At 43.7% G+C, this 21,282-nt stretch overlaps 1 protein-coding gene across 4 annotated transcripts in view; it reads left to right on the forward strand.

Annotated features, from left to right (window-relative positions):
- LOC118384936 (bifunctional heparan sulfate N-deacetylase/N-sulfotransferase 1-like) overlaps window positions 1-21,282 on the forward strand; it is a 144,029-nt gene that overhangs the window by 92,143 nt on the left and 30,604 nt on the right. For all 4 annotated transcript variants that reach the window (XM_035771648.2, XM_035771651.2, XM_035771649.2 and 1 more), the window contains 5 exons: window positions 833-920; window positions 2,772-2,926; window positions 7,876-8,061; window positions 14,252-14,380; window positions 14,552-14,734. In XM_035771648.2, coding sequence (XP_035627541.1) covers window positions 833-920; window positions 2,772-2,926; window positions 7,876-8,061; window positions 14,252-14,380; window positions 14,552-14,734 — 741 coding nt within the window. The remainder of the gene's footprint in view (window positions 1-832; window positions 921-2,771; window positions 2,927-7,875; window positions 8,062-14,251; window positions 14,381-14,551; window positions 14,735-21,282) is intronic.

A 21,282-nucleotide genomic window follows, 5' to 3' on the forward strand; every position in this document is an offset into this window, starting at 1 on the left:
ATCGATCAGCATTATCATTAGACAGGTGCAGCCTTGTACAGGGGACAACGAAAGGCCGTTTGGGAATGTTACGTTTTGTCACAACACAATGCCACAGATGTCTCAAGTTTTGAGGGAGCTTGCAATTGGCATGCTGACTGCAGAAATGTCCACCAGAGCTGTTGCGAGAGAATTTTATGTTCATTTCTCTACCATACCACTCCAATGTCGTTTTGGAGAATTTGGCAGTACGTCCAACCAGCCTCACAACCGCAGACCATGTGTAACCACGCCAGCCCAGGACCTCCACATTAGGCTTCATCTGCAGGATCGTCTAGACCAGTCACCTGGACAGCTCATGAAACTGAGGAGTATTTCTGTCTATAATAAAGCCCTTTCGTGTGGAATAAATTGGTTTGGCTGGGCCTGGCTCCCAAGTGGGTGGTCCATAGATTAGGGCCTAATTTATTTCAATTGACTGATTTCCTTACATGAACTGTAACTCAGTAAATTCGTTGAAATTGTTGCATGTTGCGATTTACATTTTTCAGTATATTTCATAAAAACAACAAACCGAGTGTAGACAAGTACACTGTTCTGTTGCGCGCTCTAATGATATCTGTTGCGAGTGACAAAGAATGCATATGTGGTGGCCTAGTGGTCTAAGACATTTCCTCTGACACACACGATGTATCACTGCTAGCATAGGCTCTTTCAGCACACTCTTCTCTCTTTACCTTTCAGCTCCATCTTTCTCTATCCAATAAATATGCAACATACTTAAACATATATGTATTTAAAAAAATAAATGCATGTGAATGAGTCTTAAATTGTCCCTGTCTCCTCTGTCTAGGCCCTACTGGAGACCCAGAATGACCTCCGAACCTCCGTCCCCAACTTCACCTTCAACCTGGGCTTCTCTGGGAAGTTCTTCCATACTGGTGGGTGGAGTGGACAGACCCACTGCATGACTGTAACACTCAGGGGGATCAAATACAATGTCTTATGGCAGACAAACATCAATAATCTCTCGTGGACAGTCTACGTAAACGTTTGACCAAATGACACAGGATTTTAGTTCTGGGTTAACCAAGATTACATCATCAGTTACTTCACAAAGAAAATGCATGGATCAAATGTCCAAATCAATTATTGCATTACTGTTGATGCTTAATATAATGAACTTGCTTTTAGATTTGCCCAGCACATACACTACCAGTCAGAAGTTTGGACGCCTATTCATTCAAGGGTTTTTCTTAGTTTTCATTATTTTCTACATTATAAAATAATAGTGAAGACATCAAAACTATGAAATAGCACATATGGAATCATGTAGTAAATAAGAAAGTATGAAACAAATCAAACATATTTGAGATTCTTCAAAGTAGCCACCGTTTGCCTTGATGACAGCTTTGCACCTGCTTGGCATTCTCTCAACCAGATTCATGAGGTAGTCACTAGGAATGCATTTCAATTAACAGGTGTGCCTTGTTAAAAGTTAATTTGTGGAATTTATTTCCTTAATGTGTTTGAGCCAATCAGTTGTGTTGTGACAAGGTAGGGGTGGTATTCAGAATATAGCCCTATTTGCTAAAAGACCAAGTCCATATTATGGTAAGAACAGCTCAAATAAGCAAAGAGAAACGACAGTCCATTACTTTAGGACATGAAGGTCAGTCAATCCGGAACAATTCAAGAACTTTTAAAGTTTATTCAAGTGCAGTCGTAAAAACCATCAAGCGCTATGATGAAACTGGCTCTCATGAGGGCCGCCACAGGAAAAGAAGACCCAGACCCAGGTAAGTTCATTAGAGTTACCAGACTCAGAAATTGCAGCCCAAATAAATGCTGTTCAGAGGAGACTGCGTGAATCAGTCCTTCATGGTCAAATTGCTGCAAAGAAACCACTACTAAAGGACACAAATAAGAGACTTGCTTGGGCCAAGAAACACAAACAATAGACATTAGACTGGTTGAAATCTGTCCTTTTGGTCCAATTAGAGAGTCCAAATTAGAGAATTTTGGTCCCAACTGCTGTGTCGTTGTGAGATGCAGGGTAGGTGAACGGATGATCTATGCATGTGTGCTTCCCACAGTGAAGCATGGAGGAGAAGGTGTGATGGTATGGAGGTGCTTTGCTGGTGACACTGTCTGTGATCTATTTTGAATTCAAGGCACACTTAACTAGCATGAGTACCACAGCATTCTGCAGCAATACGCCATCCCATCTGGTTTGCGCTTAGTGGGACTATGTTTTTCAACAGGACTATGACCCAACACACATCCAGGCAGACTGTAAGGGCTATTTGACCAAGGCAAGGGATGGTGTGCTACATCAGATGACCTGACCTCCACAATCACCCGACATCAACCCAATTGAAATGGTTTGGGATGAGTTGGACCGCAGAGTGAAGGAAAAGCAGCCAACAACTCCTCAGTATATGTGGGAACTCCTTCCAGTTGAAGCTGGTTAAGAGAATGCCAAGAATGTGCAAAGCTGTCATCAAGGCAAAGGGTGGCTACTTTGAGGAATTTAAAATATATTTAGATTTGTTCAACACTTTTTGGGTTACTTCATGATTCCAAATGTGTTATTTCACAGTTATGTCTTCACTATTATTCTATGATGTAGAAAATAGTACAAATAAAGAAAAACCCTTGAATGAGTAGGTGTGCCCAAACTTTTGACTGATACTGTATATCGGTAGGTTTTCAACACCAGCACACGCCCTTGCCATGTCTGTATATATGTAGACTAGACTAAATCCCCTCTGTGTGTCTCTATGCTCCAGGTACAGATGAGGAGGACCTGGGGGATGACCTGCTCCTCTCCTATGGGAAGGAGTTCTGGTGGTTCCCCCACATGTGGAGTCACATGCAGCCCCACCTCTTCCACAACCAGTCGGTGCTAGCTGAACAGATGCTCCTCAACAGGAGGTTTGCACAGGTAGGTTGGGGGTCCTGCTCTACGCTGACTGGGGGTCGTACTGGTACTACTGTTGGTAAAAATTAAAAATAAATCTATTTGAATGTTATAATTTCATTGACAAAAAAAAAACATGGATTAAAAAATAAATAAAAAATATATACAGTTGAAATCGGAAGTTTACATACACTTAGGTTACATACACTTAAAACTTGTTTTTCAACCACTCAACAAATTTCTTGTTAACAAACTTTAGTTTTGGCAAGTCGGTTAGGACATCTACTTCGTGCATGATGCAAGTCATTTTTTAAATAATTGTTTACAGATTATTTCACCTATAATTCACTGTATCACAATTCCAGTGGGTCAGAAGTTTACATACACTAAGTTGACTGCCTTTAAACAGCTTGGAAAATTCCAGAAAATGATGTCATGGATTTAGAAGCTTCTGATAGGCTAATTGACATCATTTGAGTCAATTGGGGGTGTACAACAAACTCAGTGCCTCTTTTCTTGTCATCATGGGAAGATCAAAATAAATCAGCCAAGACCTCAGAAAAAAAATAATTGTATACCTCCACAAGTCTGGTTCATTCTTGGGAGCAATTTCCAAATGCCTGAAGGTACCACGTTCATATGTACAAACAATAGTACGCAAGTATGAACACCATGGGACCATGTAGCCGTCATACTGCTCAGGAAGGATACTCGTTCGGTCTCTAGAGATGAATGTACTTTTGTGCGAAAAGTGCAAATCAATCACATAACAACAGCAAATTACCTTATGAAGATGCTGGAGGAAACCGAAACAAAAGTATCTATATCCACAGTAAAACAAGTCTTATATTGACAACCTGAAAGACCGCTCAGCAAAGAAGAAGCCACTGCTCCAAAATCACCTTTAAAAAAGCCAGATGACAGTTTGCAGCTGCACATGGGGACCAAGATCGTACTTTTTGGATTAATGTCCTCTGGCCTGATGAAACAAAAATAGAACTGTTTGGCCATAATGATCATCGTTATGTTTGGAGGAAAAAGGGGGAGGCTTGCATGCCGAAGAAAACCATCCCAACCATGAAGCACGGGGGTGGCAGCATCATGTTGTCGGGGTGCTTTGCTGCAGGAGGGACTGGTGCACTTCATAAAATGAATGGTGTCATGAGGAAGGGAAAATTACACGGATATATCTCTAGACATCAGTCAGGAAGTTGAAGCTTGGTCGCAAATGGGTCTTCCAAATGGACAATGACCCCAAGCATACGATCAAAGTTGTGGCGAAATAGCTTAAGGACAACAAAGTCTAGGTATTGGAGTGGCCATCACAAAGCCCTGACCTCAATCGTATAGAAAATTTGTTGGCAGAACTGAAAAGGCGTGTGTGAGCATGGAGGCCTACAAACCTGACTCAGTTACACCAGCTCTGTCAGGAGGAATGGGCCAAAATTCACCCAACTTATTGTGGGAAGCTTGTGGAAGGCGACCTGAAGCGTTTGACCAAAGTTAAACTATTTAAGGGCAATGCTAACAAATACTAATTGAGTACACAGTGGGGCAAAAAAGTATTTAGTCAGCCACCAATTGTGCAAGTTCTCCCACTTAAAAAGATGAGAGGCCTGTAATTTTCATCATAGGTACACTTCAACTATGACAGAAAAATTAGGGGGGGGGGGGGAATCCAGAAAATCACATTGTAGGATTTTTTATGAATTTATTTGCAAATTATGGTGGAAAATAAGTATTTGGTCACCTACAAACAAGCAAGATTTCTGGCTCTCACAGACCTGTAACTTCTTCTTTAAGAGGATCCTCTGTCCTCCACTCGTTACCTGTATTAATGGCACCTGTTTGAACTTGTTATCAGTATAAAAGACACCTGTCCACAACCTCAAACAAATCCCAGAACCACACGGGGGGACCTAGTGAATGACCTGCATAGAGCTGGGACCAATGTAACAAAGCCTACCATCAGTAACACACTACGCCGCCAGGGACTCAAATCCTGCAGTGCCAGACGTGTCCCCCTGCTTAAGCCCGTAAATGTCCAGGCCCGTCTGAAGTTTGCTAGAGAGCATTTGGATGATCCAGAAGAAGATTGGGAGAATGTCATATGGTCAGATGAAACCAAAATATAACTTTTTGGTCAAAACTCAACTCGTCGTGTTTGGAGGACAAAGAATGCTCAGTTGCATCCAAAGAAGCATGGGGCTGTTTTTCTGCGAAGGGACCAGGACGACTGATCCGTGTAAAGGAAAGCATGAACGGGGCCATGTATCGTGAGATTTTGAGTGAAAACCTCCTATCAGCAAGGGCATTGAAGATGAAACGTGGCTGGGTCTTTCAGCATGACATTGATCCCCCAAAAAATGCCCGGGCAACGAAGGAGTGGCTTCGTAAGAAGCATTTCAAGGTCCTGGAGTGGCCTAGCCAGTCTCCAGATCTCAACCCCATAGAAAATCTTTGGAGGGAGTTGAAAGTCCGTGTTGCCCAGCAACAACCCCAAAACATCACTGCTCTAGAGGAGATCTGCATGGAGGAATGGGCCAAAAAAAATAAGTTATTTTTTTGTATTTTACCTTTATTTAACTAGGCAAGTCAGTTAAGAACAAATTCTTATTTTCAATTACGGCCTAGGAACAGTGGGTTAACTGCCTGTTCAGGGGCAGAACGACAGATTCGTACCTTGTCAGCTCGGGGGTTTGAACTTGCAACCTTCCAGTTACTAGTCCAACGCTCTAACCACTAGGCTACCCTGCCGCCCCAAAATACCAGCAACAGTGTGTGAAAACCTTGTGAAGACTTACAGAAACCGTTTGACCTCCATTTGCCAACAAAGGGTATATAACAAAGTATTGAGATAAACTTTTGTTATTGACCAAATATTTTCCACCATAATTTGCAAATAAATTCATAAAAAATACTACAATGTGAATTTCTGGATTTTTTTTCTAATTTTGTCTGTTATAGTTGAATTTGTACCTATGATGAAAATTACAGGCCTCATCTTTTTAAGTGGGAGAACTTGCACAATTGGTGGCTGACTAAATACTTTTTTTGCCCCACTGTATGTAAACTTCTGACCCACTGGGAATGTGATGAAAGAAATAAAAGCTGAAATAAATCATTATCTCTACTATTATTCTGACCAGTTCACATTCTTAAAATAAAGTGGTGATCCTAACTGCCTAAAATAAATAATATTTACTAGGATTAAATGTCAGGAACTGTGAAACTGAGTTTAAATGTATTTGGCTAAGGTGTATGTAAACTTCCAACTTCAACTGTGTATATATATATATATATATGTGTGTGTGTGTGTGTGTGTGTGTGTGTGTGTGTGTGTGTGTGTGTGTGTGTGTGTGTTTTATATATATATATATATACTGCTCAAAAAAATAAAGGGAACACTAAAATAACACATCCTAGATCTGAATGAATGAAATATTCTTATTAAATACTTTTTTCTTTACATAGTTGAATGTGCTGACAACAAAATCAAATGTATCAACCCATGGAGTTCTGGATTTTGAGTGACACTCAAAATTAAAGTGGAAAACCACACTACAGGCTGATCCAACTTTGATGTAATGTCCTTAAAACAAGTCAAAATGAGGTTCAGTAGTGTGTGTGGCCTCCACGTGCCTGTATGAACTCCCTACAACACCTGAGCATGCGCCTGATGAGGTGGCGGATGTTATCCTGAGGTATCTCCTCCCAGACCTGGACTAAAGCATCCGCCAACTCCTGGACAGTCTGTGGTGCAACGTGGCGTTGGTGGATGGAGCGAGACATGATGTCCCAGATGTGCTCAATTGGATTCAGGTCTGGGGAACGGGCGGGCCAGTCCATAGTATCAATGCCTTCCTCTTGCAGGAACTGCTGACACACTCCAGTCACATGAGGTCTAGCATTGTCTTGCATTAGGAGGAGCCCAGGGCCAACCGCACCAGCATATGGTCTCACAAGGGGTCTGAGGATCTCATCTCGGTACCTAATGGCAGTCAGGCTACTTCTGGCGAGCACATGGAGGGCTGTGCGGCCCCCCAAAGAAATGCCACCCCACACCATGACTGACCCACCGCCAAACCGGTCATGCTGGAGGATGTTGCAGGCAGCAAAACGTTCTCCACGGCATCTCCAGACTCTGTCACGTGTGTCACGTGCTCAGTGTGAACCTGCTTTCATCTGTGAAGAGCACAGGGCGCCAGTGGCGAATTTGCCAATCTTTGTGTTCTCTTGCAAATGCCAAACGACCTGCATGGTGTTGGGTTGTAAGCACAACCCCCACCTGTGGACGTCGGGCCCTCATACCACCCTCATGGAGTCTGTTTCTGACCGTTTGAGCAGACACATGCACATTTGCGGCCTGCTGGAGGTCATTTTGCAGGGCTCTGGCAGTGCTCCTCCTTGCACAAAGGCGGAGGTAGTTGTCCACGTCTCCTGATGTACTGGCCTGTCTCCTGGTAGCGCCTCCATGCTCTGGACACTACGCTGACAGACACAGCAAACCTTCTTGCCACAGCTCGCATTGATGTGCCATCCTGGATGAGCTGCACTACCTGAGCCACTTGTGTGGGTTGTAGACTCTGTCTCATGCTACCACTAGAGTGAAAGCACCGCCAGCATTCAAAAGTGACCAAAACATCAGCCAGGAAGCATAGGAACTGAGAAGTGGTCTGTGGTCCCCACCTGCAGAACCACTCCTTTATTGGGGGTGTCTTGCTAATTGCCTATAATTTCAACCTTTTGTCTATTCCATTTACACAACAGCATGTGACATTTATTGTCAATCAGTGTTGCTTCCTAAGTGGACAGTTTGATTTCACAGAAGTGTGATTGACTTGGAGTTACATTGTGTTGTTTAAGTGTTCCCTTTATTTTGAGCAGTGTATTATGGAATGTATATTGGAGTGAAGACATGCAATTATCTCATTCCTAACAAGGTGTTGAATCCACTGGTTGTCTCTACCTAGGAGCATGGCATCCCCACCAACATGGGCTACGCGGTGGCTCCCCACCACTCTGGGGTGTACCCCGTCCACGTCCAGCTGTACGACGCTTGGAAGAAGGTGTGGGGCATCAAGGTGACCAGCACGGAGGAGTACCCCCACCTCAAACCTGCCCGCTTCAGACGAGGCTTCTACCACAGTGGCATCAGTGTAAGGACTCAACCCTGCCCCCCTCTCTCTCGCTCTCTCACTCACTCACACACACTAGGTTCTACTGTACGTATAAACTAGCAATTCCTGAAACTAAGTCTGAGTTGGTATTTTCAGTCCTGGGTTTGTGCTCAATAATTTAACTAGAACTATTAAATTAGGCTGTTTGAAGTATTTACTCTGGTTTAAGTGTAGACAGTTGCATTGCATTGCATTGCATCTCTTGTCTTTTGGGAAGTGCTGGGTATTGGAATCCTTGCGTGTGCCTTTGAAAGGACAAAGCTTTGTTTTTTTCGCGTGCTTGAACAATTTAGTTTAGCTGTTGGGAACAACATGCCGAGTAGAGTGAAGGGAAGGATCAGTAAGTGCTATAGTACTCGTGTTGCCATGCCCTAGTGGCGTGGTCTTTTCACTGCCCCTCAGACAGTTTCTGTGTCTCTCTCTCTGCTCCTCCCCACACCCCATGGAATGAAGCATGCTGACAGACAGATGGAGCAGTGTGAATTATGGAAATTGCAATGTTTATCACTCTCAACAAGACAATCTCACCGCAAATCACAGCCGTGGCAAAATCAACGAAGACAACTGCTAGCTTGTGATGTGACAAGAGCATTCACATTTTTTGACAAATGTTAATCTGTCTGTCAATGCCAATTTATGTACAGTGTCTTTACAAAGTGCAATTTTATGTCCATATGCTTGGCCTGGACATAAACAACAGCTTGCCTGGACATAAACAACAGCTTGCCTCTTTAAGAAATGTATGCTTAAATGTCTCAGATTTTAGAGCTTAAAGACATTTGTATTTTATTAATGTACAAACTATGTTGTGATTTTTTTCTCTCCCCATTATCCTGGTAGAATGCTCCTGTTCTAGACCCAGCAGTTTTCTGTTATTTGTCTGGTGGAAGAGTGTGATGTCACGAGGATGTTAATTCCGATATCGACACGTCCCTGTGAAATATTCACCGGGAACTTGGCAGAGACTCTGAGGTGTCTCTTCTTTTCTTCCACTCTCTCTTTTCCCCTTCGTCAGCAGTCTGTGACTCCCGTTGGCTGTGACCCGCTCTGTGTTTTATAAAGCAGAGAGAGAAAAGCCTGGGAGCTTCAGTCTGTATCCAGCCTTTCCTTCCTTTCTTTTTCTAAGCATCTCAGTATTGCCTTAGCTGCTGCTTCTACCCCCAGCCCTAGATAGCAGAGATTACAGCCTGATCGATACGCTGTGTAGCTAGTTCATATCACAGCCTGATAAATACACTGTGTAGCTAGTTAACATTACAGCCTGATAGATGTTGAGATTGTGTTGTTGGCAGTGTGGTGCAAGGACAACAACCTCTCCCTCAACGTGATCAAGACAAAGGTGGTGATTGTGGACTACAGGAAAAAGCGGACTGAGCACGCCCCCATCCTCATCGACAGGGCTGTAGTGGAGCAGATTGAGAGCTTCAAGTTCCTTGGTGTCCACATCACCAGCAAACTAACATGGTCCAAGCACACCAAGACAGTCGTGAAGAGGGCACAACAAAACCTATTCCTCCTCAGGAGACTGAAAAGATTTGGCATGGGTCCTCAGATGCTCAAGGTTTTACAGCTGCACCATCGAGAGCATCCTGACGGGTTGCATCACTGCCTGGTATAGCAACTGCTCTGCAAGGCACTACAGAGGGTAGTGCGTACGGCCCAGTACATCACCAGGACCAAGCATCCTGCCATCCGGGACCTCTATGCCAGGAGGTGTTGGAGGAAGGCCCAAAAATTGTCAGACTCCAGCCATCCTAGTCTGACTGTTCCCTCTGCTACCACACGGCAAGCAGTACCGGAGCGCCAAGTCTAGGTCCAAGAGGCTTTTAAACAGCTTCTACCCCCAAGCCATAAGTCTCCTGAACAGCTAATCAAATGGCTACCCAGACTTTTGCATTGTCGTCGTGTGCCCCCCAATGCTGCTGCTACTCTGTTATCATCTATGCGTAGCCACTTTAATAACTCAACCTGCATGTACATAATTATCTCAATTACCCCGACACCGGTGCCCCCGCACATTGACACATTGACTCTGTACCGGTACCCCCTGTATATAGCCTCCACATTGACACATTGGCTCTGTACTGGTACCCCCTGTATATAGCCTCCACATTGACACATTGGCTCTGTACTGGTACCCCCTGTATATAGCCTCCACATTGACACATTGGCTCTGTACTGGTACCACCTGTATATAGCCTCCACATTGACACATTGGCTCTGTACTGGTACCCCCTGTATATAGCCTCCACATTGACACATTGGCTCTGTACTGGTACCACCTGTATATAGCCTCCACATTGACACATTGGCTCTGTACTGGTACCACCTGTATATAGCCTCCACATTGACACATTGGCTCTGTACTGGTACCCCCTGTATATAGCCTCCACATTGACACATTGGCTCTGTACTGGTACCCCCTGTATATAGCCTCCACATTGACACATTGGCTCTGTACTGGTACCACCTGTATATAGCCTCCACATTGACACATTGGCTCTGTACTGGTACCCCCTGTATATAGCCTCCACATTGACACATTGGCTCTGTACTGGTACCCCCTGTATATAGCCTCCACATTGACACATTGGCTCTGTACTGGTACCCCCTGTATATAGCCTCCACATTGACACATTGACTCTGTACTGGTACCCCCTGTATATAGCCTCCACATTGACACATTGACTCTGTACTGGTACCCCCTGTATATAGCCTCCACATTGACACATTGGCTCTGTACTGGTACCCCCTGTATATAGCCTCCACATTGACTCTGTACTGGTACCCCCTGTATATACCCTCCACATTGACTCTGTACTGGTACCCCCTGTATATAGCCTCCACATTGACTCTGTACTGGTACCCCCTGTATATAGCCTCCACATTGACTCTGTACTGGTACCCCCTGTATATAGCCTCCACATTGACTCTGTACTGGTACCCCCTGTATATAGCCTCCACATTGACTCTGTACTGGTACCCCTGTATATAGCCTCCACATTGACTCTGTACTGGTACCCCTGTATATAGCCTCCACATTGACACATTGACTCTGTACTGGTACCCCTGTATATAGCCTCCACATTGACTCTGTACTGGTACCCCTGTATATAGTCTCCACATTGACTCTGTACTGGTACCCCCTGTATATAGTCTCCACATTGACTCTGTACTGGTACCCCCTGTATATAGCCTCCACATTGACTCTGTACTGGTACCCCCTGTATATAGTCTCCACATTGACTCTGTACTGGTACCCCCTGTATATAGTCTCCACATTGACTCTGTACTGGTACCCCCTGTATATAGCCTCCACATTGACTCTGTACTGGTACCCCTTGTATATAGCCTCCACATTGACTCTACTGGTACCACCTGTATATAGCCTCCACATTGACTCTGTACTGGTACCCCCTGTATATAGCCTCCACATTGACTCTGTACTGGTACCCCCTGTATATAGCCTCCACATTGACTCTGTACCGGTACCCCCTGTATATAGCCTCCACATTGACTCTGTACCGGTACCCCCTGTATATAGCCTCCACATTGACTCTGTACCGGTACCCCCTGGATATAGCCTCCACATTGACTCTGTACTGGTACCCCCTGTATATCGCCTCCACATTGACTCTGTACCGGTACCCCCTGTATATAGCCTCCACATTGACTCTGTACTGGTACCCCCTGTATATAGCCTCCACAATGACTCTGTACCGGTACCCCCTGTATATAGCCTCCACATTGACTCTGTACCGGTACCCCTGTATATAGCCTCCACATTGACTCTGTACCGGTACCCCTGTATATAGCCTCCACATTGACTCTGTACTGGTACCCCTGTATATAGCCTCCACATTGACTCTGTACTGGTACCCCTGTATATAGCCTCCACATTGACTCTGTACTGGTACCACCTGTATATAGCCTCCACATTGACTCTGTACTGGTACCCCTGTATATAGCCTCCACATTGACTCTGTACTGGTACCCCTGTATATAGCCTCCACATTGACTCTGTACAGGTACCCCCTGTATATAGCCTCCACATTGACTCTGTACAGGTACCCCCTGGATATAGCCTCCACATTGACTCTGTACCGGTACCCCCTGTATATAGCCTCCACATTGACTCTGTACCGGTACCCCCTGTATATAGCCTCCACATTGACTCTGTACAGGTACCCCCTGTATATAGCCTCCACATTGACTCTGTACTGATACCCCCTGTATATAGCCTCCACATTGACTCTGTACTGGTACCCCCTGGATATAGCCTCCACATTGACTCTGTACTGGTACCCCCTGGATATAGCCTCCACATTGACTCTGTACTGGTACCCCCTGTATATAGCCTCCACATTGACTCTGTACTGGTACCCCCTGGGTATAGCCTCCACATTGACTCTGTACTGGTACCCCCTGTATATAGCCTCCACATTGACACACATTGACTCTGTACCGGTACCCCCTGTATATAGCCTCCACATTGACTCTGTACCGGTACCCCCTGTATATAGCCTCCACATTGACACACATTGACTCTGTACAGGTACCCCCTGTATATAGCCTCCACATTGACTCTGTACCGGTACCCCCTGGATATAGCCTCCACATTGACTCTGTAGCCTCCACATTGACACACATTGACTCTGTACCGGTACCCCCTGGATATAGCCTCCACATTGACTCTGTACTGGTACCCCCTGTATATAGCCTCCACATTGACTCTGTACTGATACCCCCTGTATATAGCCTCCACATTGACTCTGTACTGGTACCCCCTGGATATAGCCTCCACATTGACTCTGTACTGGTACCCCCTGTATATAGCCTCCACATTGACTCTGTACTGGTACCCCCTGTATATAGCCTCCACATTGACTCTGTACTGGTACCCCCTGTATATAGCCTCCACATTGACACACATTGACTCTGTACCGGTACCCCCTGTATATAGCCTCCACATTGACTCTGTACCGGTACCCCCTGTATATAGCCTCCACATTGACACACATTGACTCTGTACAGGTACCCCCTGTATATAGCCTCCACATTGACTCTGTACCGGTACCCCCTGGATATAGCCTCCACATTGACTCTGTAGCCTCCACATTGACACACATTGACTCTGTACCGGTACCCCCTGTATAAAGCCTCCACATTGACTCTGTACCGGTACCCCCTGTATAAAGCCTCCACATTGACTCTGTACAGGTACCCCCTGTATATAGCCTCCACATTGACTCTGTACAGGTACCCCCTGTATATAGCCTCCACATTGACTCTGTACCGGTACCCCCTGTATATAGCCTCCACATTGACTCTGTACCGGTACCCCCTGTATTTCGCCCCGCTTTTGTTATTTACTGCTGCTCTTTACTTATTTGTTGTTCTTATCTCTTACTTTTTTTAGGTATTTTCTTAAAACTGCATTGTTGGTTAAGGGCTTGTAAGTAAGCATTTCACTGTAAGGTCTACCTACACCTGTTGCATTTGGTGCATGTGACAAATAACATTTTATTTGATACACCATGTAGCTAGCTAACATCACAGCCTGATGAATACAATGTGTAGCTAGCTAACATCACAGCCTGATGGATAAACTGTAGCTAGCTAACATCACAGCCTGATGGATACACTGTGTAGCTAGCTAACATCACAGCCTGATGGATACACTGTGTAGCTAGCTAACATCACAGCCTGATGGATACACTGTGTAGCTAGCTAACATCACAGCCTGATGGATACACTGTGTACAGCACCTAGGCTGAACAGCCAGTGTAATGTTTTCCAGGTCGTTCTGCTCCTGTGATTGTGTGCTCGGATGCCAATCGATTGTGTTTTTATTGTGTTTCAACTATGTTAGGACAGAGGCTTTATGTTTGCCTCGAGAAATGGGTTTTGCTGACAGCATTAAGATTTGCATCACATTTTATTCTCCACAGTGTGATCTCTAGTTTCAGGGGATAATTGAATCACCTGAGCTGTCAGTGAAGTGGAAAAAACACATCGAAATAGTGTCACCGAGCATTTATGGCCCTGTTTGAATGTTTGTGTATTTGATTTGTTGTTGACTGGAAATCAGCAGGGTGCGGTTATATTAGGACACTCCCCACTGTGCAGATGTGTTGCTATGTAATATTAATTGTGTTGTGTACTGTAGGTGCTGCCGAGGCAGACGTGTGGCCTGTTTACTCACACTATCTTCTACAACGAGTATCCTGGAGGACCCAAGGAGCTGGACAAACTCATCAATGGAGGGGAGCTCTTCCTCACAGTGCTCCTCAACCCGGTGAGTCCAGACACACCTCCATAACATCAGGAGAGGAAGGCTCTATGGTTGCTTTAGCCCTTCTCCCCCCTCAAATGTATTTCGTGCAACAGTGGTTGGAAGTGACATTGCTGCCTGCATTGTATTGAGTGTTTCTCTGAATGTTGTTCTGTGTTGATTCCTTCCTCACAGATCAGCATCTTCATGACCCACCTGTCCAACTACGGCAACGACCGTCTGGGTCTGTACACCTTTAGGAACCTGGTGAAGTTCCTCCAGACATGGACTAACCTGCGGCTGCAGACCCTGGCGCCTGTGCAGCTGGCCCAGCGTTACTTGCAGATCTTTCCAGAGGAGAGGGACCCCATCTGGCAGGTGTGTGTGTGAGAGGCCATGTGAGCTGTGGGTCACTGGGTATGTGGAGCTCGGGGACTATCATAAACCAGGCTGTCATTTTAGAGAAGGCTAGACAGGAGCTAAAGACTTTGCTTTTTCAATCAGACTCCATTGCGTCCTACAGTGCAAGTCCTTTTGACTCTGACCATTTCATCCTACAGTGCAAGTCCTTTTGACTCAGTCTCAATTGCTTCTTACAGTGCAAGTCTTATTTGGGTTTAGAGCTACGAGAGGCTGGCTCTTTTGAACTGTGGTTTTGTGGGGGGAGCAGACTCAGACACTGTTTCCCAACAACACAGAAAGAAGGCGGTTTCTTTCCCTAAGACATCCAACTGCCATCTTGGCAGTTCCTCACACTGTCAGTGTGGAGTTGTCACAGTGTATAAGTTAATGTGGAGTTGTCACAGTGTATAAGTTAATGTGGAGTTGTCACAGTGTAGAAGTTAATGTGGAGTTGTCACAGTGTAGAAGTTAATGTGGAGTTGTCACAGTGTAGAAGTTAATGTGGAGTTGTCACAGTGTAGAAGTTAATGTGGAGTTGTCACAGTGTAGAAGTTAATGTGGAGTTGTCACAGTGTAGAAGTTAATGTGGAGTTGTCACAGTGTAGAAGTTAATGTGGAGTTGTCACAGTGTAGAAGTTAATGTGGAGTTGTCACAGTGTAGAAGTTAATGTGGAGTTGTCACAGTGTAGAAGTTAATGTGGAGTTGTCACAGTGTAGAAGTTAATGTGGAGTTGTCACAGTGTAGAAGTTAATGTGGAGTTGTCACAGTGTAGAAGTTAATGTGGAGTTGTCACAGTGTAGAAGATAATGTGGAGTTGTCACAGTGTAGAAGATAATGTGTGCCAGCCGGCTCCCTTTGAAGTTTAGAGTAAACTTGTGCCTGCCTGGGTCCAGAGGTTTCTTTAACACATCACTGTGTTAAATGTATTGGGATTAATATGATAGCCTGGTCGCCTCCATTACCCATGAGGCAGTGGGGAGGGAAGGAGGTAGATAGATTTAGGGCAGTTGGTATCGTCTTGACATGCAGGTAGACCCTGAGGCACATGACACCGCAGGCCTTGCAGGGCTGCTCTGAGCTACCTTCCACATAGATACACTGAAGGCTTCTAACCAATCAGGAAGACCAATGAAAAGGCACCCTTCCTGATACTGATTATGGGTTCTTTCCTTAGTCCCTACAAGAAGGTACTAAGGAGCATAATTGATCAAGGGGTGATTTAGAAACCAAATGTTTGAGTCTGCACCCCCAAACCTCTGTTAGACTAGACTGGTTGGGTTCATTTGAGATGAATTAAAAACACCCCTCCCCCTGGCACATTGTTGGTCCCACAGGGTGGACACAGTTGTCTGTAACTGTTGTGCCACATGTTAATACACACACACACATAGGTCTCACTGCTTTACCACAGTAACAAGTCCCCTGGCCAAATTAGTGGTAGACTTTAATTGCAAACAGACTGCTGCTATATATGAGACTGGAGTGTGTGTGAGAATAGTGTTGTACCAGTCAAAAGTTTAGACACACCTACTCAATCAAGGGTTTTACTTTATTTTTACATTGTAGAATAATAGTGAAGACATCAAAACTATGCAATCATGTAGTAACCATAGTAGCCACTCTTTGCCTTGATGACAGCTTTGCACGCTCTTGACATTCTCTCAACCGGCTTCATGAGGTAGTCACCTGGAATGCATTTCAGTTAACAGTTGTGCCGTGTTAATTTGTGGATTTTTTTTCCTTCAATGTATTTGAGCCAATCAGTTGTGTTGTGACTAGGGCTGTGGCGGTCACAAAATTGTCAGCCGGTGATTTTAAAGTAAATAACTGTCGGTCTCACGGTAATGAACCGTTAATTAACATAAACACATTTAGCATCTCCTGTCTTCCATGTAATATAGCCTACACTTTCACAATAAATCCATTATTTATTTTAGACAGGTTTAAAGAAGCATGATATGGAGAAAATGTAGTCTATTTCAGAAGAAAAAAATAGCATACTCCTCATGTGGTTATATGCCAAATGGCTGTGGGCTACGCTAGTTCATTTAGCAGACAAGATTTGCTTATCATTCCATGGCATTATTTTATAGTATAAAGAATACAATTGAACAAAGTTTAATAAAAATATAAATATTGTCTCTGAACATTTCAGGGAGTACCGCACATGAGTCTATTCTGTGTTGAGTGATTAACAAAGAAACAGGTACTCCTATATGCTCAATTTAGAGTTATTCATGTAACTTTAGTTATTCTACAAACGTTGGGCTATATGTTTTGACTTTTGCATTGTAAGGCTACATGATGAGATTCTAATGATTTGAAAAGATTTGCTTGAAGGCATGAGCTCTGCTTTGTTTGTTTTTTTTGCACAGGCTGTACACATTTCATCAGTCTTTCATTCACAATTTGACAAGCACTTGATAATGCCTCGAATTTCAGAGCAGCATTCCCTCTGTGGCCGAATTGCACCCTAAAAAAATCTGTCTTTTGCTGCGTTGTGCCCTTCTCCCGGAGTATTCCCCGGTAGGCCGTCATTGAAAATAAGAATTTGTTCAAAACTGAATTGCCTAGTTAAATAAAGGTTAAATTAAATTCTCCCTGAGTGTGCTGCGCAATCGGAAGCTCTTTCACTCACATGGCTCTCCGTCACATGATCGGATCTTTCTCACAGGCTGCAAATGAACATGGGCACATCGGGAAAGCAACTGTGCGCCTCATCCAATTCCGATGTGCATATTGGAAGAACTGTCCACGTTTACTTTGTCAGCCAACAAGATGAGTAGGCCTAACAAACAGCAAAAGCACTAGCCTATGTCAATCTACTATCCCCCATAGTACAAAAGTCGACCTACTCTGTGCGAGAAATAAATAGTCCAAACATCGTCTGGGACAGTTGTGGGATGCGATAGGTCCCAAATTAATACGACCACTAGCATCAAAACATGTTCTTTATGTGGCTGATGCAACAGATCGGAACGTTTAGCTTAAAATGTTGATAATTGATTTGGCTATTTCTTCACATTATGAGCGCAGCAATGCACACATGGCAGTAGGCTTTAAGTGTGAATGTTCCATTAGTGCGAAAACACCATTCTCAAAAGTGACTGCAAATGCAATTATAAATGTAATGCTTTTATTATAATGGTGCGTTTTTATAGCGCAAATTATCTTCCCCAAACTTGAAACTCACGCTCTGCTTATATACAATTGAAGTCGGAAGTTTACATACACTTAGGTTGGAGTCATTAAAACTTGTTTTTCAACCACTCCACACATTTCTTGTTAACAAGTCGGTTAGGACATCTACTTAGTGCATGACACAAGTCATTTTTCCTACAATTTTTCCTACAAATAATTTTTACAACAGTTGTTTACAGACAGATTTATTCACTTATAATTCGCTGCATCACAATTCCAGTGGGTCAGCAGTTTACAAACACTAAGTTGACTGTGCCTTTAATTAAACAGCTTGGAAAATTCCAGAAAACGTCATGGCTTTAGATGCTTCTAATAGCCTAATTGACATAATTTGAATCAATTGGAGGTGTACCTTTGGATGTACTTCAAGGCCTACCTTCAAACTCAGTGCCTCTTTCCTTGACATCATGGGAAAATCAAAAGAAATCAGCCAAGACCTCAGAAAAAAAACTGTAGACCTCCACAAGTCTGGTTCATCCTTGGGAGCAATTTCCAAACACCTGAAGGTATCACATCCATCTGTACAAACAATAGTACGCAAGTTCAAACATCATGGGACCACGCAGCCGTCATTCCGCTCAGGAAGGAGACGCATTCCGTCTCCTAGAGATGAACAACAGCGAAGGACCTTGTGAAGATACTTTTTTACCGGTTTCCTAAAGGATCTATATTCACAGTAAAACGAGTCCTATATTGACACAACCTGAAAGGCCGCTCAGCAAGGAAGAAGCCACTGCTCCAAAACCGCCATAAAAATGCCAGACTACAGTTTGCAACTGCACAAAGGTCGTACTTTTTTGGAGAAATGTCATCTGGTCTGATGAAACAAAAATAGAACTGTTTAGCCATAATGACCATCATTATGTTTGGAGGAAAAAGGGGGAGGCTTGCAAGCTGAAGAACACCATCCCAACCGTGAAGCACGGGGGTGGCAGCATCATGTTGTGGGGGTGCTTTGCTGCAGGAGGGATTGGTGCACTTCACAAAATAGATTTCATCATGATGGGGGGAAATTATGTGGATATAATGAAGCAACATCTCTAGACATCAATCAGGAAGTTAAAGCTTGGTCTCAAATGCGTCTTCCAAATGGACAATGATCCAAGCATACTTCTAAAATTGTGGCAAAGTGGCTTAAGGACAATGTATTGGAGTGGCCATCACAAAGCCCTGACCTCAATCCTATAGAAAATCTGTGGGCATAACTGAAAAAGTGTGTGCGAGCAAGGAGGGCAAGAAACCTGACTCAGTTACACCAGCTCTGTCAGGAGAAATGGGCCAAAATTCACCCAACTTATTGTGGGAAGCTTGTGGAAGGATACCTGAAATGTTTGACACCAAATTTAAAAAAATAAAGGCAATGCTACCAAATACTAATTGAGTGTATGTAAACTTCTGACCCACTGTGAATGTGAGGAAAGAAATAAAAGCTGAAATAAATCACTCTCTACTATTATTCTGACATTTCACATTCTTAAAATAAAGTGGTGATTCTAACTGACCTAAAACAGGGAATCTTTGCTCGGATTAAATGTCAGGAATTGTGAAAAACTAAGGTGTGTTAACTTCTGACTTCAACTGTATGCCGGTTAGGCTCTACACCTCTTGTAAAGTGGATTAATGTGCTCATTTTAAGAATTTATTTGTCCATTAGTTGTGATCCAAGCCTTATCAAAAATGTATAGGCCTATGGGCTAGGGTACATGAGGTGTGTAACTATGATTAGAAAAAGTTGCAAAATAAAAGCTTTGTTTCTTATGCTGGGAATCATTCACAAGTGATAATATATAATTCACTAGTGAGGCTAATATTGTCACCCATCAGAGTTTTCTTGATTTAATCTTGTCTTTACATATACTAAATAATATATGCGTGACATTTGTTTTGATTTAGAATTTACCATCATGCACCTTAATGGAAACGGGCAGGGGGAAAAAAATACATGTTATCTATGCACTTAGATAGCGAATGGAAGACGCTTTTCCCTGTGCCTTATTTTCATGCCTGCCAGGTAGGCTTTACTCCTGATTTAAATATAAGCAATGTGCTTGATATTAGGAAAGGTTAGAAATAAATATAGTAGGCCGAGCCTTTAGAAAGCTGACGCAATCCAGGTATTTTTATTAGCACCCATCACTTTTTTCGCCCGCAATTGCATAGCCTAGAAATATAGACATAGAAATGTTGCGCAACATGAGGTCATGGGGTCTTATGACCTGTTTGATTAGATGTTCTATTACATTTGCATTGATGTCAGAGTGATTAGAGGGATAATAGAGTGCTGCGTGCCAGGCAGTTAGCAAGTTTGGTAGGATACTAATGACCAGCAGCAGCATCAGAGCTTGGAGAAGACTAGTTACCGTGACTAAATGGTCATATGGCATTTGACTACTGCTTTCATGACTCGTGATCGCCGGTGTGGCAGTAATACTGTCACCGCAACAGCCCTAGTTGTGACAAGGTAGGGGTGGTTTACAGAAGATAGCCCTATTTGGTAAAAGACAAAGTCCATATTATGGCAAGAACAGCTCAAATATGGAAAGAGAAACGACAGTCCATCATTACATCATTACTTTAAGACATGAAGGTCAGTCAATCCGGAACATTTCAAGGACTTTGAAAGATTCTTCAAGTGCAGTCGCAAAAAACATAAAGTGCTATGATGAAACTGTCTCTCATGAGGGCCACCACAGGAAAGGAAGACCCAGAGTTACCTCTGCTGCAGAGGGTAAGTTCATTAGAGTTGCCAGCCTCAGAAATTGCAGCCCAAATAAATGCTTCACATAGTTCAAGTAACAGACACATCTCAACATCAAATGTTCAGAGGAGACTGTGTGAATCAGGCCATCATGGTCAAATTTCTGCAAAGAAACCACAACTAAAGGACACCAATAAGAAGAGAGTTTCTTGGACTAAGGAACACGAGCAATGGACTTTAGACCGGTGGAAATCTATCCTTTGGTCTGATGAGTCCAAATGTGAGATTTTTGGTTCCAACCACTGTGTCTTTGTGAGACAGAGTAGATGAACAGATGATCTCCACATGTGTGGTTCCTATTGTGAAGCATGGAGGAGGAGGTGTGGGCGTGCTTTGCTGGTGACACTGTCTGTGATGTATTTAGAATTCAAGGCACACTTAACCAGTATGGCTACCACAGCATTCTGCAGCAATACGCCATCCCACCTGGTTTGCGCTTGGTGGGAATATCATTTGTTTTTCAACAGGACAATGACCCAACACACCTCCAGGCTTTGTAAGGGCTATTGTGCCAAGAAGGATAGGGATGGAGTGCTGCATCAGATGACCTGGCCTCCACAATCC

This window comes from Oncorhynchus keta, chromosome 6 (genome assembly GCF_023373465.1).
Source record: "Oncorhynchus keta strain PuntledgeMale-10-30-2019 chromosome 6, Oket_V2, whole genome shotgun sequence".
In the NCBI taxonomy this organism is placed as follows: domain Eukaryota; kingdom Metazoa; phylum Chordata; class Actinopteri; order Salmoniformes; family Salmonidae; genus Oncorhynchus; species Oncorhynchus keta.